The sequence below is a fragment of the Calonectris borealis genome, chromosome 20 (assembly GCF_964195595.1).
Source record: "Calonectris borealis chromosome 20, bCalBor7.hap1.2, whole genome shotgun sequence".
NCBI classification, from domain to species: domain Eukaryota; kingdom Metazoa; phylum Chordata; class Aves; order Procellariiformes; family Procellariidae; genus Calonectris; species Calonectris borealis.
This window is the reverse complement of record NC_134331.1, coordinates 4,402,566-4,429,984: the sequence shown is the minus strand read 5'-3', so window position 1 is coordinate 4,429,984 and position 27,419 is coordinate 4,402,566. Positions and strand designations below refer to the sequence as shown.

The following is a 27,419-nucleotide window of genomic DNA, read 5'->3' as shown; positions in this document are numbered from 1 at the left end:
CCAAAACAGACATGCAGGACAGATGCACTGAACTACAAGACCTCCACCCAAGGGAAGAGGGAGAGCAGGGTTGCTTGGCAGAGTCCAAACCAGCCAAGAAAGGCACAAACAGTTCTGGAAGAGCTCTCCTCACTTCCCAAATAGAAACGAGTGCTTTGAACCAGCACTTGTCTTCCCCAGATACCCAGGCCGCGCATCCTGAGGGAACCACGCAAGCTCTCTGCACGCGCGCCACTTAAAGCTGCTGTACGTGAGAGATCCTGGTGACAACTAAACTTTCCTTTTTTGAAAGGTATGGACAAATTCACAGCTCACAGCAACTATTCGCCATTACCCACACACAAAATAAATCAGCTTCTTAGAAAAAGTAAAGCGTTCGGTTCCGGGTGAGCAACGTCAGCCAGCGCCTCAGTGGCTGTACAGAGCAGGAGGAGCGAGGGGCGGCTCCCTCTACTCTCCACAGACCGCCGTCAGCTGTGTGTGAGGCAGCCGGCAGCCCACAGCCCCTCCCGCCTTCACACACCAGGCCGGGCCGCCCTGCCCGCGCCTCAGGGGAAGGGAGGGCGGCCCCGGCCCCCTCAGGGCCCGCAGGCACCAGCGGAGCGCCGCGAAACCGCTTCGCGCCACAGCCGCCGGCAGCCTGCCGGCGGCTCCCGCCCTGACAGGAGGGCGAGGCGGCGGGCTCCCTCGCAGCTTTCGGGGCACTTCACCTCCTCCGTCGCCTGGCTGCGAGCGTCTTAAGGACTTTTTTTGTCGTTTTTCTAACAAAGAACAGGCGCCCACAACTGGAAAATGCACAAGCACTCCCCAGTTCTTCTCCTGACAGCAGCACTTTTATACGTGCTTCCTGCCAGCTGCAAAAAAATATTCCAGTCCTGTGGTTAGTTGTCAGCATTTCCGCATAAGCAACATCTGCGAGGGGAGGGTGGAGGTTGTCTTAAAAGAAATCAAACAGAAGAAAAACAAACAAGGAGGGAGGAAGTTGAACACAAAGTTCTGTGAGGAAACTTTGCAATGCTGCAACAGACCAGGCTTTGGGAGGGATGTCCTGTTACACAGAAGAGGACAGAGTCTGTAGGACCTCGTCTTGTTACCTTCAGAAACCGGAGACAAATGAGAAATAAGACAAGGATGACAAAAACACTTTTAAGGCATTCTCCGTATAAGTAGTTACTTCTTCACGTACAACAGGGCCTAGAGTTCTTCAGAAGGCATTGCCCATGTATACCTAAAGATTACATTTACTTTGCCCAGAGGATGACAATTAAAGAACATCTACTTGCTGTAACTGTAATTATGTAGCTTTGTATTACTGATTAGATGATCAAATTAGTCATGAAATTTGTTTCTGCAGTGGTGTTGAAGTCAAGTTCATGTTGAGATTTGTATGTTGTAGTACAGCTTAATATTTGTAGTTTGACCAAAATATTTCCCTAACAAGCTGGCTAGCTATAAATATTTATTAGCATCTTAAAATTCCTATGGATTTTATATTCTTTTTTTTGCACAATTTTTTTTTAATTACATTGCTGCTAAAGAAACCAGTTCCATGTCTCAGCCATATGATCACTTGCATTATCTAGCAAACGTGTGCTAGAACAGGGCATGGCAGCACAGTTCTACCACACAGTTCTCACATGGAAAACTGCTAATTATGTCAGCTACATCTTAGAACAACTGTACGTAACATTTAGTTGTATCTCAAACTGCTGTTCCTCGCTCCACAGCTTTTTCTTCTGCCCACTGCTCTGTCTGCCATAGGCCAAATATAAGTGGAATATGACAAAAGTCTTTACACAAACATCGGTAAAGATCAGCACTGTTTCCACATTTAGGACTTCCTCAACCCCTAGAGCCACTCCTCAAAGATCTCATTAGTGTAACTCCACCAGCTGTCTTGCTCAGTATCAAGAAAATGTTTTTTCTCACAATTCTGCTGTCTTCCTACCGTAAGCCAAGGACATACTTCTTATATATTACAAATCTTTCTAAACAAGAACCATTGTTTCTTGTCTGAAAGCTTTCTTTTCTTCTCTTAGTTCAAATGTCTCAGCAGATTCAGAAAACTACTGCAAATGGCACAGGTAGGTTCTCTTTTTTTTAGTTTTGGGATATGTGCTGAAATCGACTGTTAACAAAAAGATAGGGGAGGGATTTAAAAATGTCCAAAATCTTCACGTAAAATTAACTCTTTGGCCCCTGTCTGTGCAGTGAGGCAGTTTACAAGTTTCTACACAAAGTTAACTGTCTCTTTGCTGACTTTGCTGACTTGTATGTACAGTCAAAATTGCTTTAAGTTGTTAAAACATATTTTTCCTCTCTAGAAGTCATAATTTATCTTAGTAATGACTAGTTTATTACCATTTTCTATGCAAAGACATTACGAGTTTTTATTACAAATTTATTTGTATAATCTCATAAAAGCAAACGAATCTGATAGACCGTCAAGGCTCCTGCTGCTATTATTCAAAAGTTCAATCTACTTACCCAAGATTAATTCTGCCTGTTTACATACAGCCACAAATAAAATACTGCTTTTACTTTCAGGTTTACATGCTACCTCTCAACTAGCATATAAGGTTGCTTTCTCCTACAATTAACTTACCATATCTTTTATACTTCCATTATTTTCATTGCTGCTGTAGTTAAAAAGTATTTTTGTTGGTTCATCTGGATACATGTTGGCTTTGTGTGTATATGCTCTGTGTATATGCTCTCTTTTGTATGAAGACATGCATTTGAAGTGTTTGAAGCTGCATACCGACTTTGAAAAATAGAAAGTTGTGTTGCCTGCTACAGGAGGTGGAAAAAAATATAACCCCCTATTTCAACAGAAATAAGTATAGCCTGGTCCTCAAGATATTTTGGGGAAAATCTGAGAGTTTCTTGGATGATAGGCACAGTGAACTCAGAAGTTTCTTCTTTCCAGAGACGCTGTCCAATCCCAGGCTCATACCTGTTCAGGGGACTTTGAATGTAGTGATGAACCAGAACGTGACCCTCTCCTGCCACTCAGACTCTGGATCTCCACCTGTCAGATACACGTTGTTTAAATGCAGTCAGAAGGTATCCACTTTAAATAGGCCAGACTTGACCCCCGGTTTGTTTAACTTGACTATCAACTCTGCCAGTGACGTGGGTGAATACAAATGCAAAGCTGAGAATAACATCTCCAGTAGTGGAAAATACAGCAACAGTCTCAACTTCACCCTTATAGGTATGTCTTGCTGTATACCTTCTCAGCACATTTTGTTTTATGGGCACATAGCCATATCTGATGCAATATATACGCAGCAGCAGGAGTCAGGGTTTTGTTTGCGGCTGGTACTGTTTTGGATTGCAGCATGCACCTGCCTTGATTGCGGAGCTGAACTTCACTGCAAATGGCTATTATTTCCTTAGGAGTTGGCAGTGTTGTTCTGATCTGGCTCCCTGAGCCCTCCATCCTTGGTGCCCATCTAATTCGCCAATGTTACCGCTTAACTCTGAGTCTTGCTTTGGAGCTTGTCCTGTACTCAGTGATGCAGTCTTTTCAGTTTTCTTTTTACAGAGCCGATTTCCAAACCAGTGCTGAGCTCACCCACCTCTCAAGCAAAGAAAGCCCAGAATGTGACCCTGTCTTGTCTCTCAGAGAATGGCTCTCTTCCTATCACATACATATTCTTTAAAGGAAGACAAAGCATTTCCCCCCCAGTGAAGATGCAGAAGAGGGAAGCAGCTGTGATTTTTCTATTTATCAATTCCTCTAGTGACTTTGGAACCTATAAATGCAGAGCTGAAAATAGCTTTCGCAATAATACAAAATACAGCAACAGTTTCAACTTTACATTAGCAGGTATGCACGCGTAAAACAGTTTACCACTGTCGATAAACAGGGACCACACAAAATTCAGAATGTTGTAACAATGCAAGTTTTTTAGCCCGAAATTTTGTTCCTGCAATGTAATGTTCAAAATAACAAATTTTTTTTGTTATTTTTTACAAAAAAAAAAAAAAAAAAGTTAAGTTTTTAAAATTAATGCAAAAAGATAGAATTCCATGCAGCCTAGATAGTACTATAAGTTGAACTGACCATGCAGGATGACTGTAAAAGATTCATTTTTACAAGAGACCCCTGGTCCACCTTGCTCCACCTTGGGGAGAGTCTAGTTTCAATTTTTCTCTCTGGTCCTACAAAAGAGAGAGTCTACTGGCACCAGCAAAGCTCCCTTCCTTCTGCTGTGGCATTGTGCACTTGGGACTCTCCTGAGTTAACCACAGTTAATCCAAAAGCTGAAAGAAGGCAAAGTCTTGATTTTGATTTACAGAAAATACTTAGAATATGAAACAACATTTCATTGCATAAACACCTGTTTTTTTCTTTTTGGCAGAAGAGAGAAGCCATTCTCAAACCTTGATCATTTCTCTTGCGCTGATCTTGCTACTGTTCGTAATAGGATTTGCTCTGGCAATTCCATTTTTCATAATTCCTTCATATAAAGCAAGTGAGTTATTTGAATGTCCGTTTCATTTTCCAGATGTGCTCATTTATGTTGTCAATACATTTTAGTGTGTAAACATCATGTTACAAGTAGAGTTATGCTCTTGGTATTTTAGGATGTTGTCAAGTCTCCTCTTAACCAGCATAGCCATCTTAACAAGACATTGACAAGGCAAAACCTCTGAGCTATGTTTTAGACGGCAGGTTTGGGATGGGGGAAGCAAAGCAACATCTAATTTAATACACATAAACGTTGGAAGGAATTGGACCTTATTGTTCTTACTAAAGAAAGGAAATTCTATTAAAAATGCCCTTGGTTAAGGAGCAATTTTTATCATGAAAATAACATTATCTGAGAGTATTCAAAAAATATCATGGAGCTGTTTATTTCCCTCTAAGAAAAATTGATATATGTATATAGGCATGTGTTTGTTTTTCTTTTACAATTTGCAGGAAAATTTAAGTCTACTAGGTCCTCAACTGGCCTTACTTCAACAACAAACGCAGAAGAGTCTGAAAACTACATCATATACACAGAGATTGGTAAGTTCACGTTACTCCCCATGCAGTCATGAAACTTACTTGTGGGAGTTTGGTTGAAGAATGCTGTGATACTATTTGTAGCTAGTATGGGCGAATTTCTTCAGGTACTGCAAAAGCAGCGGAAGGGGACACCTACTACCACTCAGTAAGTGAGCTAATACTCCTACTGACCGTGCCTGGCAGAGGCATTATTTGAAGTCCCTCAGGATCCACATTTGGCACTACCCGTCAGCCACGCAGCCAAAACTGCAACGGGTTAAATGAACTGAATTGTTCTATAAAAAAATCTACTGTAAACATAAGTAAAATGAAGAATTGCATTTGGCAACTCATGGGGAGGATTGAAATAGCCATTAGAGAGGAAAAGAAAACTAAAATACAGTAAGTAGATCAGAGGTGCAATGCTCATTTACTAAGAGACAAAAGTGGGCTATATGCAAGTTGTAGCAAATAAAACTTACGTAGCTCCTGCATTCTGTTCAAATTGTTCAGTACGCAATAGTTCTTTATTCCACGTTTCTTAACTTTGACAAGACCCAGTCAGTTCAAACTGAAATTTATGAAGTAATGCTAGGCAGCAAAGCAACTGACCTACGTTAAGACATTGCACTACTTCAACTGCAGAAAATACACAATAATGAAGACATTACATGAAAGCCACGATGCTATTATCTTCTAGTTTTCTGCATTTGCCTTATATGTGAATGTCAATATTTTCAAGGGAAGAAGAAACCCCAAAACAAACCAACAGAAAAGGTATTATGTTTCCTATTTCTAAGTACCAAAAAGGGAATAATTCTCTCTGAACAAATCTGCCTTCCTCTTCATATAGTAGACAGAATTCTAGCTGCCCTGCTGTGTTAGCTCAGTGCTCTGTGCAGCTGCTCATGCCAGGTATCAATCCGCATTCTACCCACATAGCCTGCAAGGACAGTGACAATCGCTCTGATAAGGCACATGAACACCACAGAAAGCACAGTAGATTTATATTCAATATGGAATCTCGCTGCTTTGTTTCAAGATTATTAAAAAAAAAAAAAATCTGGTCAGTCTGTTGTAATTGAGTTAACTGCTGTTCATCATCTTTAATCCAGAGCCTGTTAAACCAGAAGAAGAATATGTCAACTTTTCTGTTATTAGAAGAGAAGATGAAAAAGGTGAAAACCTCAAGCTATAATATTGGAATATCTGATGCACACAAATACATTTTGGGGGGATTTTGCTGGGGGGAGGCAGGGTTTAGTTAGTAGCAGTTACATACTGAAATTACTTAATTACTATGGAGAAATTAAAATAACTTTAAGACTCTTTTGAGAGGAAAAAAAGCAAACAAAAACCCTCAAATAAAAAGCCTATCACCATCCTATGACCCAAAAATTCAACAGCCTCATTATGAAACCATGCAGGAGATGTAATTAGTGATCAAGTTGCTGATGGAATATTAACTCTTCTGTTGTGTATCTGTACCCAAAAAAGCAATTATGAACTATGTTATTCTGGCTTTTAACAGAGAAGAGGGCATGTGCTACAGTCTATTCAAAGGTCCTCATCAGGGATTGAGTACAAGGTAAGATCTCTTTTGTGATTCCCTTAATCGTGTATTTTTAAAGACTCTTTCAGTCCTCAAATGTGGTAAGTGTCACCAAGTCTGCACAGAAAGAGATGATGTTTAGATACTAGTTTCCTGGCCTAATTATTTTGTAGACAGACCATATAACTCGTTCTCTACGAGCAATCAAAATCCCCAAGTCATAATCTCTAGGGACTCCAATTTAAAAGAAAAAGCAGAACGGATAAAAATTGGAATTAACAAAGACCCAAACAGCAATCCCGTTAGACAAACAGCAGCTTATTGCCCAAATAGCACCATAAAAACCAAACCGAAACAAAACAATGCAATCATTGTCAAGTAAGATCCTGCTGGACAAAATATATAATCTGGCATTATATGCATCTGATGAATAAACAGAAAAAAATAAATGATGTAAAGCTTTCACCCAGACCCAAGTTCCTGTACATTTAACAATTCTTCTGAAATAGAAACTGGATTGTATGCAAACATAAGATAATCAAAAGGCTTTAGTCAAGTATTAAAAAAAAAAAATCCCACCTGTGTTGTCCTCTTAGGCACACGCTAGAGGATCCATATTTGGCCTCTGTACCTGCTGTTACCTAGCAGCAAGGATGACAATTTCTCAGTTAAACATTACTTCAGCTCTCATAGTAGGGATAGGATGCTAAAATTAATTTTTGGGACAGTTAACTCCAAAACAAATTCTGCATCCTGCTGTATGCTGTTTCTTAGATGTTTCTGGGTTGTTTTAATGTCATTCCATAGCCAGCTTACGTAGAATTCCGTGAGTTCAGTAAGTCACACAGCCACTCTATGCTAACCTTGCATTATATCTAGCATAATTGCACTATGCAGCAATTAATATTATTGTCACAAATAACCTGTTTATAGATAAATAAGCACCACGTTAATAGAAGAAATTTTTTAAGGCAATGTTTCATGACATTGGTGACTATCAGTGGCTGCATGCCTTGTTGCATCCACCTTAAAGCACTTTAATACTGTGACTTAGCAAGCTGTACAGGCATCGTAAATCTACAGAAGATTGGAATCACTCAATTTCGTATCTATGCAAGCTTTTGTATCTGATTTTGACTACAACACTTGGGTATAGGATAAATATGATTGCACATTAGTCTTTTTCCACCATTTTCTATGTACAGACATTTTTTGTCCACAAAAATGATTGTCAAAAACTGTTTACAATTTATTTCTTCTATTTCCTGTTACTCTTGATAATATATTTCTGATTTTTATGTTTATCAAGTGCAAGATGAAGTAGCTTAAATGTTGAAGAACTGAGGCCATGTGATTAAAATACAATCCTACAAACAGATAGTACAAAGATACTTACTAATGTTATTAAAACATTTAAAATTTGGAAGTCTTTTAAATAAAATACCACTTTCCAGCAGAGACCATAATTGTGTCACCAATACACAGATGAAAGATGGATTTTTAGGTCAGGATGGAGTATTTTCAATAAGATAGTAAAACTGAAGACTTGAAAGAGCATATGGTTGGCCCTGCTAACGAGGGACAAGTTTGTTTCTTCCCTCTTTTCAAGGTAACCTGGAAGACCCAGATGGTCTAGATTTGACAGAAGAGAGATACACCACCAAGTTTTAGCAGAACTATTTGCAGAGAAACCACTGAGTCCCTGACACCGTAGAAGCCAGTTCAGGCACAGATGTTTAAGAAATTCCTTTTATTCAACAAATTTAAGTTTACACATTTTTGGCTGATGTTACATACTTAGTTAAAAAGTCCTTCAGCCTAGAAATGTGCATCATTTCCTTCATGGTGGTGTCTCTGCTTCTCAGCTGGACCACTCCATTCTCTAGAGTGGCATCAGTTATCAAGACCGTGAAAAGAACACTCATCTCATCGTACCTGCAAAGAAAAAGAGCACACCTGTTACTGCTTTTGATACACGAAAAATTCAGATAAGTTATGTACAAATGACCATAAGCTGTAAATATTTATTTTTGCTATACTGCACTAAGCCCAGTGTGAAGACGCCAGTTTTCTTCTTGCCGTTCCTTGCCTTCCTGATTACATTTCTTTAAATTATTTAGTTACTTTAGTGCGTATAAAGAATGTTATTTGGTGACCTATTACAAGAGTATTTTTGTAAAAGCAGAATATATCTTTCTTCTGTTATTTAATAGCCAGACTTACTTTGAAGAATACTGCACAGAGCAAATAGTTGTATTTATTTTCTCTCGGGAAAAAATATTCACTAATATGCTCAAAATCCATTGGCATGAGCAGCAATATGCTCAAAATTCACAATGATCAACAAATCATATATGAAGCCATCAGCTGGGATAGTAGTTTTTATCTGCACAAATAATTCCATCCCATACACTAATGGTAATGGTTCCAGACTTTGAACTTTTAAATTCAAGACTAGACACAGTGTGCTATCTGACATAGTACTTAAGAATGAAACACAGCATCAGTCCAGCTGTACAAAAGGGGGGTGAGGGTGGGAAACAGTTCTGCGAGCTTATGACTCATTTTAAGAAATTTATTTTCAATAGGAGAGTCTCTAAAAGGCATTTCTCAGTTCCAGAGAAACAACAATAACACGTGAAAGGCTTATACTCCACTTAATTTTAAAAATGAACTATCTGACATTGCTCTAATTGAATCCAAGTTTACAGTTCGGGATACATGCCTTCAGTCATGTGGTTACTGCACTCGATGACTTCTTACTGAAAACAGGCATATTTTCTCTAGTCCACAGAAAGTCATCTTTCACCTTCATAGTTTAATTTACAAAAGACTGTTTCTCCTTACTTTGTATAAAGCTGTTCCAGAGATACCTGCACGGTTTCAAGATAACCCGGCCATACAGAAATTCTATTTTCTGACAGTTCATTGAACAATCCTTGACAAACCTGTGTTTATTTAAAAACAAAAGTTAAGACAGACTTTGAGGGTTTGAAATCCTATACAAAGAAACCATTAAAACTCTAGTATATGTGGTATTAGCATTCCTGGCTGGTGTTAATTTTCTGGCTGAAATAATCTCTAAGTAGAAAGCAGCCTCTCTAAACAGATTTAATGGCAATTAAATTTCCATTTCTATTTAAAAACATGCCAGTGTAAGCTTCCTCCCTTCTGTAGCGGCTGGCTTAATGATTGACTTAAATAAAAACTTTTTAAAAATCCTTCTGAAGATGTGACCCATGAGTTAAGATAATTCTGAAAGATTAAGAAGCTGAGAGGGATTGTATTATTTATTTTCCTTAATTTTGCATGAAACAAATATCAACTCTACTAATAGTACTAAAAGCAGTGTGTTAATGCAAGGAAGCCACCTACTACCCACTATCTACAGAGTATTCCTTTGGCTGTGACTCACAAGCTGCATAGCGGAAGCACTGTGAAAGCTGTACAACCACAAATCTCCGAGAATCAAAGTAGCAGCATGATTTTCCCCGACGTAAACAGTGTCTGAATTGTAACAGAAGGTTACATGGAAAGTCAATGCTCAAAATTAAAATACTTTCTTACAACGTACCTGTCTCAGCTCTGTTGTTGGACCTTTTCCTACATCCAAGGCCACTTTAAGAGGTGCTAAACAAGGATGAAGCTTAAGCACCTAATAATTTTACAAAAAGCAACAGATTACTAAATGTATTTAGCATGAAATTCTAGAGAGACCTAGGAAATATTAAATTTTTTTCACTGAAATTAAGGTTCTAAACATGCAAAAATTTTCTCACAGCACAAAATCCTGAATTAGAAGCAAGCTGTATTTCATATAACTAGCACACATGCCAGCTAGGTTAGCGTGGCAGAAATTATTCTGTTTTGGCTGAGCCCCAGAAAAGAGTCGAAGTTTTGTTAGCAGAGCTCCTTCATCTTCAATGGAGCCAGAGCGATCAGAGACAGCCCAGCAGACCGCTACTGTCCAGTCTACCGCCTGTTCTTGAAGACCAAACAGCTGTTTGATTAACAAGTGCTATCTGAAAGCTAGCACTCTAACTCCAGAAAACCAGGATAAAAGTGGGAATAATGATAGTCCTTGGAGAAACGCCCCACTACCACCTGCAACCCACTTTCTCTCCTCTTTTCAGCAACCTTCAAATGCTGCTGGAAGAGATGAACTCCTCTTTCCTATGCACAGCAGCTACATTCCAAGTCCTTCATCACTTGCATTGCAAGAGCCTACCTTCTCATCAGAGAGAAAGAAGGTAAAACAGGAAAGGTGACCTCAGGAGAGAAAAATGGCTTATGTGGGTGAAAAGGACCGCAGAGGCAGTCCCGCGGGGGCAGCCTATTGCTATCAAGGAAAAGTGTTCTGTCTGCACCTCTTGGGGAAGAGAACAGCGGGTGGAGATGTGGAAAAGGGAGATATGTCCATGCTTGAATTCACCGCATTGTCTGTGGGTTTTGTACTTAGACCTGCCCCTGCCTTCCATCACATGCCTTCTTCCTTACACTTTCTACAAAAAGTTACCTTTCTCTGTGAACTTTTCTTTTTTGTTAATGGATTCTCAGCTAGCTGTAGAGAATCAAAGAGATATGCTAATGCTCCTCGGTCCAGATTTCCACTCACAGACAGAACATGAGGAATAACATTCTTCCTTCCATCTCGGCCCTGAAGAGAAAAAAAACCACAAAGGGATACCTCAAATACTGTCTCAAAGGGCCTCTTGTTTACTTTAAATGTATAAAGAGGCATTGAGCTCAAGTACCCTTGTTACATTTAAAATACAATCAGACATGTATTTTAAAAAGTTACCAGTAATCTCAAAAGTGTAATATGTAACACTGGGGAAAGCAGAAGATCAGAGCAGGATGGGATTATTTTCTTGTCCTGCCTCTCTGATCATAAATTTAAATCTATGGCCAATACTCTTGAAACTCTGCATTTTCTTTTGGAGGTTTGTAGATTATTTCCAAGGGACCACAAGGATATGTCCCCACATTCTGAGAAATCACTATGTAACCCACAGTTTTGTAGGTTACATTAGAGTCTTCTGCCTTCTGTATAGAAATAAGCTGCAAAACCAGGAAAGACAGACAGGACTGTTGCGAGAAGAAGGTTGCAATTTACTGGTAAAATACCAAGTTACTCTCATTTTATCTGTTCAGCCCAACTTTTCAAACATTGCCATTCGCTAGAAGTTTGTCCCTCTCCAATATATTCAGTGGAAAGGTGTCCCTCAGGTCCATTCACCCTTCTGAGTGTGGTAACTTCTATAAAGCCATTTGCAGTATTTATAATCCATTAACCCACATACACGTCTACATAAATGGAATTGGACAAGCTACAGAAAGAAAAAACATCTACAGGTTCTTTTTAATGCGAACTTAACACTACAAAACACAGACTGAGTTTGTCTTGACATCTATGCACAGATACAGGTAAAGGCTATGCAACTGACAACAGCTGTCTTGTCAATATAGCTAATTGCTAATTTCTAATTTCAAAGAATTAACTCCTTTCAAAAAAAAATACAGTTATTTTATCTGCTTTTGGAAATGAAGGTCTGACTGGAGAGTATCAATTGTACTGCTTTTACAACAAAATAATAAATAGTCACATGCTAAGCAATTGGACTAGCAAAGAAACCATTTCTCTCACATGTTATCATCTTTATCAAAAAAGGTTTTTAATACAGTAAAGCTTACAAGTAATTTTGAACTATCCCCTGGATACATCTGTAACAGTTCAGTATCACCAAGGTTTTTCAATGTTTCTATTGTTTCTGTCCCCCAAGGAAAGTTGTAATGTAAATTAAATCCTCTTCCTCCTTCTTCATCCTGAAAGTCACTGCTGCTGAAGTTAGATGGGCCTACTGCAAACTGAAAATTAAAGATACAAGATGTGATCACTACTGTGCATGCTGTATTAATTACAAGTCTGCTACGCAAGCTATGAAGATTTTCAGCAAGAGATTTTTATGAATTACAGCCCAAATCTCTTTATTGTTTTACAGCATTTTGATCTCAAATCAATTACAAACACAAAACATTTGCCTTTCTGCAAGTCATGCTGTAAACTAATTAACTACTTGTCATAAACTTAAGTAGTTTTTTGGTTTTTCCCAAGAAATACATGTATTTCAGTGACAAGAACAGGCAAGCAACATAACTCTGTAAAACCAATCGGGCTGTCTATTCCCCCTCTCTTTGAGACAGAAAGGAGAAGGCCAAGATTTCCCCCGGGCACGCTGCTGTTACCTTTCTCCACCATTGGAGTCTCTGGCGTAACCAGTAATCGAGCCACTGTCCTGCAGTTCTGGGAGAGCTAAACCATGCAAGCAAAGACGTGGTCCTTTCGCCTATTCTTTAAACAATAGCAAGGTCAGCAAGTTAACTCCTTCAAAAATAACAGGGAAAAAGCAAGAGACAGCATTCAAAAATAATCCAAAAGTGAAACAAGTGCAAACAGTTGGTTTAAATATGAAAAGGGACTAATCCCTCTATTACTCTACCTTCTAAGGTTTTTGTTGTGTTGTTCACTTTCTGGAATAGAGTGAAAGCACACTCCAATTTGAGCAAGGCCACAAGGCAGTCTTTTGTTCACCAATTCTAAGCAGCTAGCATATTGCGCCAAAGCACCTGTCAAAAGACAAATCGCTAATTTTAGTAGCCACAGGAAAAATTTTAAATTTCTAATTCTACTGAGAGTGAATGTAGCACATACGATACACATGCTGTTTATATGTGCAGTCCCGCTAGCGTTAATGTTTCGCAGAGATTAGCTTAGCAGTCTGTAGCCTGGTTCCTCCGAGTACTTTGGCAACTGTGATTTTAATGTGTCTTTCCCCTAATTACAAGGGAAAACATCCAGTGTGCGCTTCGGCATTCATGCTGCTCAGGTCCTTGAAAAGGACACAGACTCACAGCGTGCAGATGAAACTTTCCCAGCGCTCGAACAAAACTGGAAAATTCCCTTAAACGCAGCGGCTTCGCTCCCAGGAACAAAAACGCGAGCAGGCGTCCAGGCCGTCCAGCGCTCTCCAGAGACCCCCCTCACCCCTGCGGCGACAGAGGAGGGACCTACCGGGAAGCAGGCTCTCACGAAGCATCCCCGCGGTCCCTAGCACTTCTTCCAGAGACGGACCGCCCGGCTCCTGGCTACAGCCCCTGCCCTGGAGGGCTTCGCGCAGCGTCTCCGAGTGCAGCAGCCGGAGACCCTGCCCGGCCACCGGAGCGCCGGCAGCGGGCGGGCCGTGGAGCGGGGCATCCACCGGGAACACCTGCTCCCGGAAAGCCAGCGCCGAGTCCCACCACTGGGCCACCAGGTTGCCCCGCAGCGCCACGCCCAGCGGCCCGAAGCCCGGGTGGCAGCCGCTGAGGTAGGCGCGCCAGGGCAGCGCCGGCCGCGGCTCCGCGCCGCCCCGCAGGAAGTGCCGCCGCCAGCACACCTCGAGCAGCTCCTCCCCGCCCGCCGCCTCATCGCCGCCGGCCACCGCCGCCGCGTAGGGCCGCGCTGGGGACCCGGCCTCCACCCCCTCCGCCACCCGCGCGGCAGGCAGCCGCCGCCTCAGCACGGGCCGCCCCAAGGGAGCGCGGCCGCACCACCGGCCCCCTTGGCGGCAGCCCAGCGCCATCTTCTTCGCCTCCCTCCTCCCTCATGGCGGGGAGGGGAACGGTGCGGGCACTGCGCATGCGCCCCGTGCCGCGCGCGCAGGAAGCGGAGCTGGCGCGCGGCCTGTCAGGAGCGAGCGGGGACACGACGGCCGCGCATGCGCGCTGGCAGGCCGCCGCCGGGCCGAGGCGCCAGGGCGCTCTGCCCCCCCCCCGTCCCCGTTTCTTCTCCGGCGGCGGCCGCTCGCCTGCGGCCCGGCGCGGGCTCCGCTGCCGCCGGTGTTTCGTGCCCTTCAGCCCACCCACGGCCACGGCAGCCGGGACCCCGGCCTCCCCCTCTCCTGTGTCAGGAGGTAGCGTCTGGCCTTCCCCTCTCGGACACGGCGGCCTGGAGCTCCCTGGCGCGAGGGCGAGTCTGTGGGCTGGGCGGGGGGGGGGGGGGACACCCTACAGCGGCACAGGAGGATTTCACGGGGAAGAGCCCACACAGACCTCATCAGAGCAGCTATACATTGCTTTGTATGGTCTGAAGCAACATAAAGGCCTTCCAGGCAGCAAGCGGAGCTCAAGCTAACGCGTTAGTGCGGTGCCTTCTGCTAGCAGGGCGGGCGGGGGCACCGCTGCTCCGTAAGGCTGCTCAAGTTCGCCGCTGGCAGAGGAGCCGCACAGCAGAGCAGTGGAAATTTCCATACCTGCTTAATCACGATTTTGTACCAGTGCCAGAAGGTGGAGCTTAAGAGAGGAGCCATTCTGTGCGCTGGCTGACATGAAAAATTCAGGTATGTGAAGTCTCCATGAGTTGGAATTATCTCGGCATTGGTTCTGAACCTCACCACCAGCCCCACAGCCAGAGGGACAGACTGAGAATTGTTAAGACAAGGCGTTAGTAGGCCACTGGGTCAGCGGGAGGAGCTGCTACTCCTAGGTGCGGAAGTACTGCTAGTTACAATTATGTTTCTAAAGCAGACTTGCCACGAGCTCAGTTCTGCCACAGAGTATCTCTGATAATATTGTCAAAGCTATTTAGTAGAGTTCATTTTTCATCATTTTATATGCAAATGTTAAGACGAGTGCCCACCTTACACTGAGCAAGGCCCTTCCTTCAGCGAACAATTCCCCCAGATTATATTCATATTTGGAAACACCACCAAGGCAAAAAAAAACCAAGATATGGTCTTGGTTTTGAGATGTGTGCCTTACTGGTTAAATAAAATAAAAAAAAAAATCTCTGAAATAGCACTCCAGTAACCCACATCACATGTCTAAAAGCAAGACAGCCGGAACTTTTGAGTCTTCAGTTTAACTGCAGCTTCTAATGGGTAGCTGATTTGGCCACATAATTACACTTAAGTCCACCAAGAATCTACAACCTTGAAAAACCTGTACGGAAGAGTCACAAGGTGCATCTCTTCCCATGATTTCCTGATTAAGTTTTCAAAGCACATTTTCAACCAGTGACTTGCAAACACCTGTCTGGGTTTCACTTTAACAAGTCTGGTTGGTGCCATCTCCCACCTAAAGTGATAAAAAGGCTATTTGTTAAAGACCCCAGTCTATCAATTTTAATTCACAAGCTAGAAGTTTTCTACATATACCTTTTTTAGTATAAAGATTTTAAAACAAAAACAAGCTTTCTATGGATTTTGTTTCAGGCAACTGACCTGGAAACTTAGCAATTAACATCTCATATTTCAAAGATAAATAACCATCTACTTCCCTATGTTCAACATGGATGGCACTGGGCAAAGGGAATGATGCAAAGCCAATTAAAAAGATTCCACATTGCCAACTGCAGTTTTAGACTCAAGTGTGGTAGTATTTCAGGACTGCAGCTGAAGTTCTCATAGCAACAGTGAATGATCACAAAAGTACTGTCAACTGATAGAAATCCACAGAAGAGGCAGAAATACATAATGAAGAGGCAGATTAGGCTGCAGTTAAGAACATCACAAGCTGAGCCTCAGAGGAAAACAATCACCAAGAGCTAAGCACAGATTAGCAAAAAGATCTAAAGTATACAAGAAATAGTCTGACTTGGGTTCAAAACAACCTAGATAGAATCTTGCCTTGATTCCTGCAGATTCAACCTTGAACACATTAAGCTGTAGTTAAGCACTGTTAAACTTGAAACTAATCGTTATTACTAATAAACAAGTGAGAGGAAGGAACTGAAAGTCAGTATTAACTGGAATTTTAATATACTGTACTTGAAAGCATTAAGTACTTCAACCCCAGGATCAAGTATTATGCCAGCTATGCTCCTCATCAATGAAATGCTGTTGCTTCGCTCAGCATGGGCAGTGCTTTGAGATTACAGAGTCATTTGCATGTACAAGTCTTGGGGAAAAAAAAAAATCCATGAAGTATGTTCATGGATCAACAGCCCACTTCCCTCCCCCCACTTCCATAAAGAAATCACTGCTCAATACCAGTTTAAGTATAATTTGAAGTTTTAATACTAAGATCTTCCCATTTCTCTGAAGCTCATAGTAAGCCTGCATGCTAACTCACAAGGCCTGACAGCTGTAGGTACATTACACTCAAGCCTAGTCTGCACATATGCTCATGTGAAGGCGACAGTTATGGTGCTGCAGAAGCTTCCTACGCTCGTAGCAGCTCGTTAGCAACACCACTGCAGTTTTGGTTAGCAAGACTTTTAGCTATACCATTACTCCAGCAGATCTTTTCCAAAAACTGGCCCTACGCTAGTGAGACAAGGAAGAGTACTGTTTCCAACAGTTACTTAGAAGCCAGCTTTAGTTTTCTTCCCCATCAAAGCAGAGCCTGCCATGCTAAGCAATCTAGCCCAATCAAGGCAAGGCTGTTTTTTGTATAAGCTTAAATGTTTAATCAGACACAGTTGAGAAACCTTTCTAGAATTTAATATAAAAACATTTGACATTCCATTAATGTAAAGTTGTGCACATGTTGAGAAAATTGCCATCTGAAAGAAAATTCGGTCTTCAAATATCTTTATTGGAAGGCCATGCACTGCCTTCTGTTACTGTATTTCAAATCACTGTACATTTACTTTGAAAACACTGTCTGCATTTTCTAGTACAAAAAACTAAAAATTGTTTCAGGAATGTAGAGAAATATTCAACTTAAATAGCGAAAAAGTGCACCATAATTACTGCTGCACTGCAGTCATTTCTGCATTTCCCATTTCTTAAATAACTATCCTGTTTTGATAACACACAATATAAAGAGCAATTATGAAAAACTGAGACATTTAAATACACTAAGTTATTGAGAATAACTTGTCGGCATTGGGTAACCTATCATAGGAGCAGCACCAGTGGCAGGATATGCATACTGCTGTTGATTCATGCCATTGTGCATATTTGCAATATTACTTCCATACTGCTGATCATAGCCATTCTGGTAAGCTCCTGCAGGGTTACCAGCCCTGAAGCCAGCTTGCATGCCTGCGGCTGCAAAGCCATTTCCAAAAGGAGTTCCATTACTGAAACTTTGGGCACTGTAGGCCCCATTTTGAGTTTTTGCTCCAAAGTCTCTCTTTCCTAGCGCACCATAGTTTCTCTCAAAGTTCTCCCTCTCTCTAAAACTACTAAATCCACCCCTTTTGCCCGCAGAATATCTGTCACGTCGATCACCTCGGGAACGACCTATCAAAAAAGGTAAGACATAGTTATAATATATATATATATATATATCACATAAAGGCTGCATTTTACCACCAAATTAGTTCAGCTCATAGAATAGGTTTGCCTTGCTGGGTAGTCTTCACCTAACTAGAGTCTCTAGTTAGATTTTTTACTACGTAGATGAAGGCTATTTTGATAAGAGAACGCTGTCTAACCTATGAGGAGAGCCACATACTCTCCCCTGTAACGTGAGTGATGGCATCATGGCAAAAAGTCACTTTCATCTCGCCAATAGGACACTTATGTCCACCCTTCCTAGCTGTATGAGAGAAGGCCACAAAACTGAGCCCTGAAGCGTTTTATTTCAGAGCGAATACTCAGAAGTGCATTTTTGGCCAGCAGTAGCCACAGGTGCACCACAACATTAACATGGAGCATTCAGGGGGAGGGGGTGGTTTTTTTTTATTATTGGTGTTAATAAATACCTTTTCAGGTCACCATAACTGGTAGATAAACCACCTTCCACATCCATTTTGGAGAGAGGTTGGAGGTGGAATTTGAGTTTCCGTTTTGTTCCAAGAGGAAAGCTACGCACTTGTGGTCAAGAACAGTACTTACCTGAACCTCTGTCTTCAATCAACTGAAGCAATTTGGGGTTGATGGCTTGATTAGCCTCCCGAAGCACAGAGATGAGGTCATTTACTTGCTTAATATTGTTAGGAGTAAAGAATGTGTATGCTGTGCCTGTTTTGGTACTGCGGGCAGTTCGTCCAATTCGGTGGATATAGTCCTCTGAGGAGTTAGGGTAGTCATAATTGATGACAAATTTCACATCTTCCACATCTGTAAAGTGTTGCAGTGTGGCAAAAAGCAAGGTACAAAGTTTTGCACACCACAACAGCCAAATCGAAGATAAACATTAGACAATAGTACTTTAAAGGAAATAATGGCTGCAAAGAACAGTGTTAGAATTATCCATTTCTGCATGAGTATTGTGGAAGAGAAAGTTATGCACACTCCGTCTGTTCCCGTCTCATCACCCACCCTGTGATCCAAAACCTTACCATAAAGGAGTATGCATTTGCTTGTCATTCCCAACTCAAGAGTCCCCTTTACAAATCATCAAGTGACATCTGAATGCTTCTTGCAGTAGGGCCACTAAAGCTCACAGCAGCCTCTTCATGTGCTCATTTGAGGACCTTAGAGTAAAAACATACAAGGTCCTTCACATACACACTCATTAGAAGCTCAAAAAAAAGGGGCCACACTGCTCGTCTTGCCAAGACCTTTGAACCGCAGCTGCAAGAAAAACATACCTGTCCCCCCAAAGTCACCAAGTTGTTTTTATGCACTGTGTCTCGTCTAGGCAAGCGCTTCCAAGAAGCCAGGGTTCACTTGAGAATGTGTCTCTCTCTGACAGGTCTCGACATGACGACTATGTATAGGTGGAGGAACTTCGACTTTCAAAGGCATTTGAAAAGCCATTGCTTTCCTGCCCCACTTGCTAAAGTGAGAGGTGGACTTTTTCTCAGATTTCATGTGCCAGTACTCACCAATTTGTACAAGGCTTAGTACATTTTAAAGCTGCTCTCTCCATTTCATGGTTGAAAAAAATTTCATTGAACATTGAAGTTTGTAATTATTTTCTTCGACATTTCAGCAAACTCACTGAAATTCAAAGACCCACAGATCACAGCAGACAGTATGCACAAAACTAACAGTACTGCACCATGGCAAATCATGCAAAGCATGGAGAGAAGAGAAATACCAGGGCAAAGTGAACTGTGAATGAAACTGCTTATTTCATGAGAGAACAGTTTATGGGGTAGTAGTTTAAAGGATGATCTTTGCCTTTTGAAGATTACTGGCACACAATGCTCTCAGCTTTCACCTCTCTATTTGACTGGAAGCAGCCAGCCGATCATTTCCACTAGTCCTCCATCCCCCTCGAGTCCTCCGATTGTCATGCCTAGGCCTTGCCACAAAGACTGCACCTTTATGTGAAGAAAACTTAGAAAAATGCAGAGGTTAAAGAAAGCAATAGACTTTCTTTAAATAGCTTTGGGCAACTGGCATTACGAGTTGTACTAACCTAGACCTCTGGATGCAACATCTGTAGCAATCAGGATTGGTGCTTTTCCATGTTTGAATTCTGTAACACAAGCAACTCATCAGTTTCTTCAATAAGCAACACAGATCATATGCTTGGAGAAATTGCCGAAACACTCACCATTTAGAACCCAGTCCCGCTCCTGCTGACTTTTATCACCATGAATACCCATTGCTGGCCACCTGAAAATACAGAACTTGATTGACCTCACACCATTCCTTGAGTAGTTTCATTAGTCAAAAACAGGCAAATTCCAAACAGCTTCTAGAGTTAGTTTTAGCATTTAACTGACACCTGGTGTCACTGTATTTGACAGTTTTGACACCATAGTTAAGTGGTCACTCGTGACGAATCAAGAGCATGCTCCAACTATTGGGGTGGGTCACTGACGTTCAAGCTTAGACTCACCCATCTCTCCTCATTTTTCTGGTAAGATCATCACACCGTCTTTTGGTTTCCACAAAAACAATTGTTTTATTTTCCTTCTCACTCATTATTTCTTCCATCAAACGAATAAGCCTATCATGAAGAGATGATGGTTAGAGCTGGGATTGATTTGTACTGCGCAAGCTTAGTTTTACCAGCCTGATTTTTTACTTTTTTAGTGGTCTCAGACTGGTGTCAAAAATCCATCAAGACAAATTCATTTCACAGTTCATGAACTAAAACTAAACATTAAAAAACATAATGCTTTGCCCCCACTGACTACTTACTTGTCATCTTTCTCTACATCATGGCACACATCCACAATTTGAAGAATGTTGTGGTTTGCACTTAGTTCTAATGCACCAATGTTGATGTGTACATATTCTTTCAAAAAGTCTTCAGCCAGCTGCCTTACTTCCTTTGGCCATGTGGCACTCCACATCAGAGTTTGCCTGTCAGGCTGGAGAAGGAGACTACGTCAGTACAAGATCAACATATAGTCAAATGTTCAACCAAAAAAAAAAATCTACCCAGACAAGCCTGAAAGAGTTAATTGCACTGCCCTTGCTTTATTGAGCATAGCAGTATTTGTTTCTGTAATAGTGAGAAATGCATGAACCATTTATACTTACTCTTATCTGATCCACAATTTTTCTGATCTGAGGTTCAAAGCCCATGTCAAGCATCCTGTCAGCTTCATCAAGGACAAGGTAAGTACACCTCCTGAGATTGGTCTTTCCAGCCTCTAAGAAGTCTATAAGTCTTCCAGGTGTTGCAATGCAGATTTCCACACCTAAAAACAAAGCAGTAAAGTCAGCTGAAGTAGTTTTCACATTGCCTCATACAGAGATGCACCAAGGCTTATCCATACCTCTTTCCAAGTCACGAATTTGTGGTCCCTTTGGAGCACCTCCATAAATACATGTAGACTTCAAACGGCATGCTCTGCTATATTCAGCAGCTACCTGCTGCACTTGTTGAGCCAGTTCACGAGTTGGTGCCAGCACAAGACACTAGAAATAAGATGCCCAGCTTTTAGTTCAATACCTATTTGAAACTGCTAGTCTGACACTAGTTTTAAATGGAAAAGTTGTCATGTATTACTTCAGTGCCAGAATGACTTAAGTGGATATAAGTAGCCCAAACCAGCAAACTCCATTACCACCAAACACTGACCTATGCTGTGTGGTAAGATATCTGAATGTCACTAGCTTCCAGGGAGTAGCAATTTCCAAAATGGGACACCTAACCCTGTTCTGTACAATTTTAAGCTCTGATTGGATTGTCCTTATGGAATGTTCTTGGGAAACTACCAAAACATGGAACCACTTTAGTCATACAGAGAAACACAATACAGCTATGCACTCTTATGAACATGGACAATTGGACTGTTAAAAAAACCCCACATTCTCTGGAAATTAAGATCCCCTTTCATTTAGGAATACTCACAATAGGTCCATCTCCTCGCTCCAGGAATGGCTGATGATTTATATGCACAATAGCAGGCAACAAGTACTGTTTGGAAGAAAGAAGCGTCTCATTACAATCCCTTCCCAGAAGCATTCAGCCTGCACTAAGCCAGGCCATACTTTCACTGCTGAAATCTAGCAGTATTCCAGGCTACAATCAAAACTTACAGACAGTGTTTTCCCTGATCCAGTTTGTGCCACTCCAACCATATCCAATCCACTCAATGCAACAGGCCAACCTTGTGCTTGAATAGCAGTTGGTTCAGTGAAGTTCTGCCTCTGAATTACTTCCATAACATTTGCTTGAAAAGAAAATGGAAACTTAGTAACTTAGACTTTGTCTTAATCAAGCCCGGAAAAACAACCAATATGGAATCTTCACTTACCAGGAAAGTTAGCTTCATAGAAGTTTATAATCGGTTTTGGACAGTTATGGCCCCTAACTGTGACTTCTTTGCTTGATCTGTACTGTTCAACTTCTTGCTGCAAGGCAAAAATCCCATTATTGGAAATCAGGTTTGATACCGAAGTTATCTTTTAAGTTACCCCATCCATGCCTGTTGGGCCCCATGACCCTCAGCATGTTTGCACTTATTTGTTTACTTTTGCATGAGTTGGATAGGGTACATACCACAGTACGTCTAACTACATCAGGATGTTCTTGATAGAAGTTCTTCTCAAATTTGGGCAGCTCATCTAAATTCCATTTCTTTTTTGTAAGTTTTTCCCCAGGGTTTCCAAATTTCTTCCCAGAGAGAGGTCCACCTCTACTTCCTCCAAAACGGGGGGCTCCAAACCTAGAGAAGAAGATCATAACATAGAGTCCAAAAGAAACATTTTGGTCCTCTTCTTATACAACTTAACCACTATCTTTGCAGTCCATCCTGTGACTTTACAACTCAGATTTATAAACCCCACCTACAGGATATTAAAACTTAAAAAAACAAGCTGAAGTTGCAGATGCCACAATCTGCCTAGCAACAACTCATATTCAGAAGCTAAAGTAACACATATCTTTGCAGTTTCCGTAAAATGAAATTGAAAGGTCTATTAGCAAGTTACAACATAGGCAAAGTAAGGACATTAAAACCTTTGTATTACCCCATGATCAAAATGGTTTCCCACCCAAGTGACACTCCCATTGTGTGTCAGCCTGCAGAAAGTGGGCAGGGGCAGTTACGAAACCTTGGGATAACTTTCCCATAAACCATTTTCTTGTATCCCAAAACATAGACTTCTCTCAATAATGATGTTTTATGAGGCCATGCATTTTACATTAGCAGTTTAGGTTAGGTCCCTCCGTTCAGAAAAGGCTCATCTCGAAAGCCTGTCCTGGCAGCCCTGAGGCACAGCTCGAAGCAACGCTAAGCCGTGCACTGAGGACCGCTAAACTGGTTCCGAGCGTGGGGCTCCCTCCCCCGCCCCGATTGCTCCCCAATTTCGGGCGGGCAGGCGCGGGGAGCGATCCTTCCCAGCACAACACAGCGCTCCCAGAGGGGACCTGGCTGAGTGGCCGCTGCTTCCTGCCAGCGCTGTTTCCTTTGTCTCTCATTTCTGTCTACGCCACATTTTCCAGCCGCTGCCATTTTAGAGTCTGAGCTGGGCGGGGGGAGGAGGAGGAGGAACAAAGGCAGCAGCAGCAGCCGGCATTTTGATTTCCCCTCAGTCACCGCATGGCGGGGCCGGCCATTAACATCCGCTTACACAACACAAAGCGGGAGCCGGCCGGCTTCTGCCAGCAACAGCTAGAGCCGCCGTCCCTTGTGAGGGGGAAGGGAGGAAAAGGGAACCGCCCTACCGAGAGATCCCCACGGCTTCGGCATCGACGAAGCGCCCGGCCAACCCACTGACCCACAAACCTCCAGCCAGCCCGTCGCTCCCCAGCCCACCCCCACTGGGGGGGGGGGGAAGGGGGGAGAGGAATCGAGGTCTGCGTGGTCCATCCGTACTCGGGGGTACGTCCCCGGAGGGGTGGGGGGCGAATCCCTTCCCCCCCCCCCCCGCAAAAAAAAAAACCCACCCGCGCCTCTCGTAAGCGGTCACGCACAAGCGGGGGCTGCGCTGAGGCGGATGGACCTAGCCCCGTCCCAGATTGCACAGCCACCCACGCCTAGTGGCCGCCCTCACCGGCGCTAAGAGCTCCTAAAGCTAATTCCCCTCCCCCGGCCTCCCTTCGCGAAGCTCCGGAGACCTCGAGACGGCAAAAGCCGAGGAGAAGGGCGCCAGGGCCCAACGCCCAACGACTCGCCGCCATTTTAAGCGGCTAAAAAACAACCACCAGAACCCCACAGTCGGTCTAAGAGTCCGGACGCTGGCGGCGGCTAGCGCCGGCCGGGCCCCCGGACTCACCCTCTATCCCTGTCGCTGGAATACCCGGGCATGGTGATGGTGGCGGTGGGCGAGACGATCCCGGTCACTTAAAGTGGGTGGCGAACGGTAGGACAGGATCCGGCGCCGCTGGTGGGGGCCACTGAATGTAGAGCGCCCCACCGCCCGGATGCCGGTTATATAAAGGGGCCCGCGGGGGCTGCTGGGAACCGGCTGGTGACGCAGGCGCAGAACCCGCCCCTTCTGTTATGTAAGCGGCCCGAGCTGGCCGGAATCCCCGCCCCCTCCCGTGTGGGCGTGACCACGGCTCGGCCGACTGACCGGCTTCTGCGCTCGCGGGCGGAAGTTCCCCTCCTCCTTGGGGCGTGGTCTCCGCCGCCGTCACTGCCCGCAGCGCCCCGCCCGGAGGGGCCCGTGCTCCCCGCCCACGCAAGGAAGAGCGCGGGTGGCCGCGCATGCGCAGAGCCGGTGGCAGGCGGCAGGCCGCGGCCTAGTGGCGCCGGCTCGTCCCCCGGCCGAGGCCTCTCCCTCCGTGCGGCCGGGAAGGGGCAGCTCCCTCCGCCAGCCTTTGATAAGCGCAGCCTGGGGGCTTTCGGCCTCCCGGTTTGTCCAGAGAGCCACTCGGCTGCCAGCTGGAGCAGCGGTGAGGCAGCGCTTCAGGGTGGGCCTCGCTGGGGCCGGGGGGCAGCTGGCGGAGCAGCGGGGGAGCCCGGCTGCTCGCAGTGAAGTTCCCCGAGCTCAAAGCCTCACAGATCCTTACCGCCGCGTGAACTGTTTGCGAAAAGCCTCCCGCAAGTGCTCCCACAGATAACACCCGGGCGCGAGTGGAGTTGCCACGTGTTAACTGATAACTCGAGGGAACGGTAGACTCGGCCAGACGCCTGCCTGGGATTTTCGAGAGACTAAAGGAGATAGATGTGCAGATCCTCACCGTGTTAGCAGGTTGGACGCAAATAATCATCATAGCAGACAGATTATCAAATGCTACTTTGAGCAGCGCTTTTAGACTCTTACCCATTGCCTGGGCACTTTTATAAATATTAAATACATGTGATTAGAAACAGTTACTATTTTTATCTTTTCAAATTCCACAACAGGGCTAGTAAAGCAATTCAAAGGTCACAAGAAGTGCACCAGTGCACTGAAGGACAAGGCTGTTTAGAAAGCACACGTGTAATAAACATCAAACAACCTCAAGTGGGTACTGTGTTACTTACCTGCCCTGCTTTGCTAGCTTAAGGAATAACTTGAATGTCTTGCTACCCGAGGCTTTCAGCACACAGAAGAAAAGGTGAAGCTTGAAGCATAAATACAAGCAGCCATATTGCCAGACCACCTGTTTCAAGCAGTGGCCAATGCAAATGAAAACAACATAAGGAAAGAGAAGTGTCATAACACTCTCCGTTTACATCCTCCCACCTTCTAGCAATCCGTGCTTTAAGGCTTTTATGAGACAAAAATAATGTAACTGTTATTTGATGGCCATTTCTTCCCATTTTTGTTCTATTTATGCTCTTAGCTTCTAAGATACCATGACAATGTGTTTCACAGTTTAATTGTTCACTACCTGAAAAACATTTCCTTTCATTTTCAACACATTGCCTGGTAAGAACAACGGGCACAAAACAAAATGAGTTATTAGAAATGGTGAGTAATAATTTTCTATTTTTTTATACCCTTTGTGGACATTAATATCTTCTAAGTCACCTCCTTCGTAATCCAAAGCTGCAGTCTATCTAATTCCTTCTCCTTTAAAAGCAATTCCACACTTCTGATTATCCTTGCCATTTTCTCTTTATTGACAAGAAATGCACACAGTATTCAAGATCTGGGCCCCATACAGATTTACATAATGAAGGCATAAAAATGTTTTTGATCTGTTATATATTACTTCCTAATGATTTTTTTCCTTTTTTTTTTTGATTGTTGCTAAGAACAGAGCAAGGTTTTCAAAGAATAGTACTAGATGTTTCCATTATCTGTTCCTCAGAAGTAACACCTAAGTTAGGCTTATCTTTGTTTATGAATAGCCACAGCTGTTCCCCCCTCAGCAATTTGGAATACTACCTCGATCAATCACTTTCTTATTATCAATTTGTTCTTTTAGTAGCACTTCAATTTGACCAGGTTCATTAATACTATCCCCCGCTAATTTCTAATAGGGGATCCTCCCCAATTTTTTTCAGGATGGTGTTACTGATTTAATATAGCTTGTTGAAGATTTTTCTCCCCAAATACTCCTTTTAATGCTCTATACATACTGACCCAATGGACTTCCTGCTTCTGATGAGTCTGAAAAAGGTTTTTGCAAAGGCTGTGAAAATTAATAGCAAATTGTCCGATCTTTTCTTGTTCTTCCCTATTACATTTAGCTTAACACAGATTATTTTGATTTTGTTTGTTGTTTGTATATCTTATGGGTTCCTGTTACTGTGCTGTTTAACCTTGCTAAGGTTTTAAATTGAAAAGACTAAACAAAACCTCGTCTCTGTCTCGCCTGCACGCATTTAGTCTGCGAGTAACTTCTTTTGATTTCCTCTTTGAAGAAAACTTCCTCATTTTTGTGTTCCACCCCTTTAAGTTAAACATCATTGATTTTCCTGTGTTCTCTTCTTACTTTGAGCCAACATATGCAAAGCAAATCAACACAGATTTGCAGCGCTGCGTATATATCAAACTGAAATCCATGTTCTGGTATTAATTTCAGTAGTACTGATATGCATTTGCTTATGTGCACAAAAGCTCTTTTCTTAAAGCGATATATGCATTTGGATTATATATGTACCAATTATGTCTGTAGACTGTTAGAGCTAACATTGTCACTGATGTTTACTTGCTGCCAGTCATTGTTCTTTCAGTCATAATTGGGATCTCGGCTGCTTCTGTCATGCTCCAGTTTAAGGGTAAGGGGCACCATTATTTCTAGTTTGCATGACTTGATGCAAGATGGAAAATTCATGACTTCCTAAGGAGCATGGAATACTGTTGCCCAGTAAGGAAGATAATACACTTTCACCATCCTCTGTCTCCAAAAACCTGTACGCTAGCAGCTAATAATACAGTAAGTTTCACTAGACAAAACCTTCTAAATCTTGCTTTTAGTAAAGGTTCTAACACTCCTATCATGCACAAAAGCCATTATGTTACCCCCCGTTTCCCAAGCAAACCTGCATCACCTGCCACTTGAAAACAAACTCCCCAGCTGCACAACCACCCCGCTAATGCGAACACCCTCCCCGCCTCTCAGCGAACGCCCCCGGGCCGGGTCTGCAAGGTCAAGTGCTAGAACTTTCCCCCGCTCCACCCGCCCGCCAGAGCCCAGCCC

At 43.1% G+C, this 27,419-nt stretch overlaps 3 protein-coding genes across 7 annotated transcripts; 1 reads left to right on the top strand and 2 right to left on the bottom strand.

Moving 5' to 3' along the window:
* The first annotated feature begins 1,848 nt into the window (after nt 1-1,848).
* On the top strand, nt 1,849-10,124 carry MILR1 (mast cell immunoglobulin like receptor 1). Of its 2 annotated transcripts, none has more exons than XM_075169517.1 (9): nt 1,849-1,949; nt 2,040-2,084; nt 2,930-3,217; nt 3,551-3,835; nt 4,371-4,484; nt 4,934-5,023; nt 6,118-6,180; nt 6,534-6,590; nt 8,420-10,124. In XM_075169517.1, the coding sequence occupies exons 1-8, from the start codon at nt 1,916-1,918 to the stop codon at nt 6,581-6,583; spliced, it is 969 nt and encodes a 322-aa protein (XP_075025618.1). In that variant the 5' UTR covers nt 1,849-1,915; the 3' UTR covers nt 6,584-6,590; nt 8,420-10,124. The 2 variants fall into 2 exon arrangements, with proteins under 2 accessions (XP_075025618.1, XP_075025617.1); XM_075169516.1 differs by lacking the exon at nt 8,420-10,124 and adding an exon at nt 8,164-8,250.
* On the bottom strand, nt 8,253-14,340 carry POLG2 (DNA polymerase gamma 2, accessory subunit). Of its 2 annotated transcripts, XM_075169514.1 has the most exons (8): nt 13,627-14,339; nt 13,055-13,181; nt 12,801-12,906; nt 12,249-12,422; nt 11,071-11,211; nt 10,129-10,209; nt 9,402-9,502; nt 8,253-8,489 (listed from the first exon to the last, which is right to left on the bottom strand). In XM_075169514.1, exons 1-8 carry the CDS (start codon nt 14,174-14,176, stop codon nt 8,324-8,326), a joined length of 1,446 nt encoding a protein of 481 aa, XP_075025615.1. In that variant the 5' UTR covers nt 14,177-14,339; the 3' UTR covers nt 8,253-8,323. The 2 variants fall into 2 exon arrangements, with proteins under 2 accessions (XP_075025615.1, XP_075025616.1); XM_075169515.1 differs by lacking the exon at nt 9,402-9,502 and having other exon boundaries at nt 8,298-8,489; nt 13,627-14,340.
* A 2,245-nt stretch (nt 14,341-16,585) lies between these two features.
* On the bottom strand, nt 16,586-27,016 carry DDX5 (DEAD-box helicase 5). 3 transcript variants are annotated; one of them, XM_075169511.1, is made up of 13 exons: nt 26,880-27,016; nt 22,398-22,563; nt 22,153-22,249; nt 21,935-22,068; nt 21,747-21,812; nt 21,169-21,310; nt 20,930-21,090; nt 20,585-20,757; nt 20,280-20,390; nt 19,992-20,053; nt 19,854-19,913; nt 18,380-18,604; nt 16,586-17,782 (listed from the first exon to the last, which is right to left on the bottom strand). In XM_075169511.1, exons 1-13 carry the CDS (start codon nt 26,909-26,911, stop codon nt 17,400-17,402), a joined length of 1,812 nt encoding a protein of 603 aa, XP_075025612.1. In that variant the 5' UTR covers nt 26,912-27,016; the 3' UTR covers nt 16,586-17,399. The 3 variants fall into 3 exon arrangements, with proteins under 3 accessions (XP_075025612.1, XP_075025614.1, XP_075025611.1); XM_075169513.1 differs by lacking the exon at nt 26,880-27,016 and adding an exon at nt 24,140-24,322; XM_075169510.1 differs by lacking the exon at nt 26,880-27,016 and adding an exon at nt 24,116-24,307.
* Nucleotides 27,017-27,419: the final 403 nt, after the last annotated feature.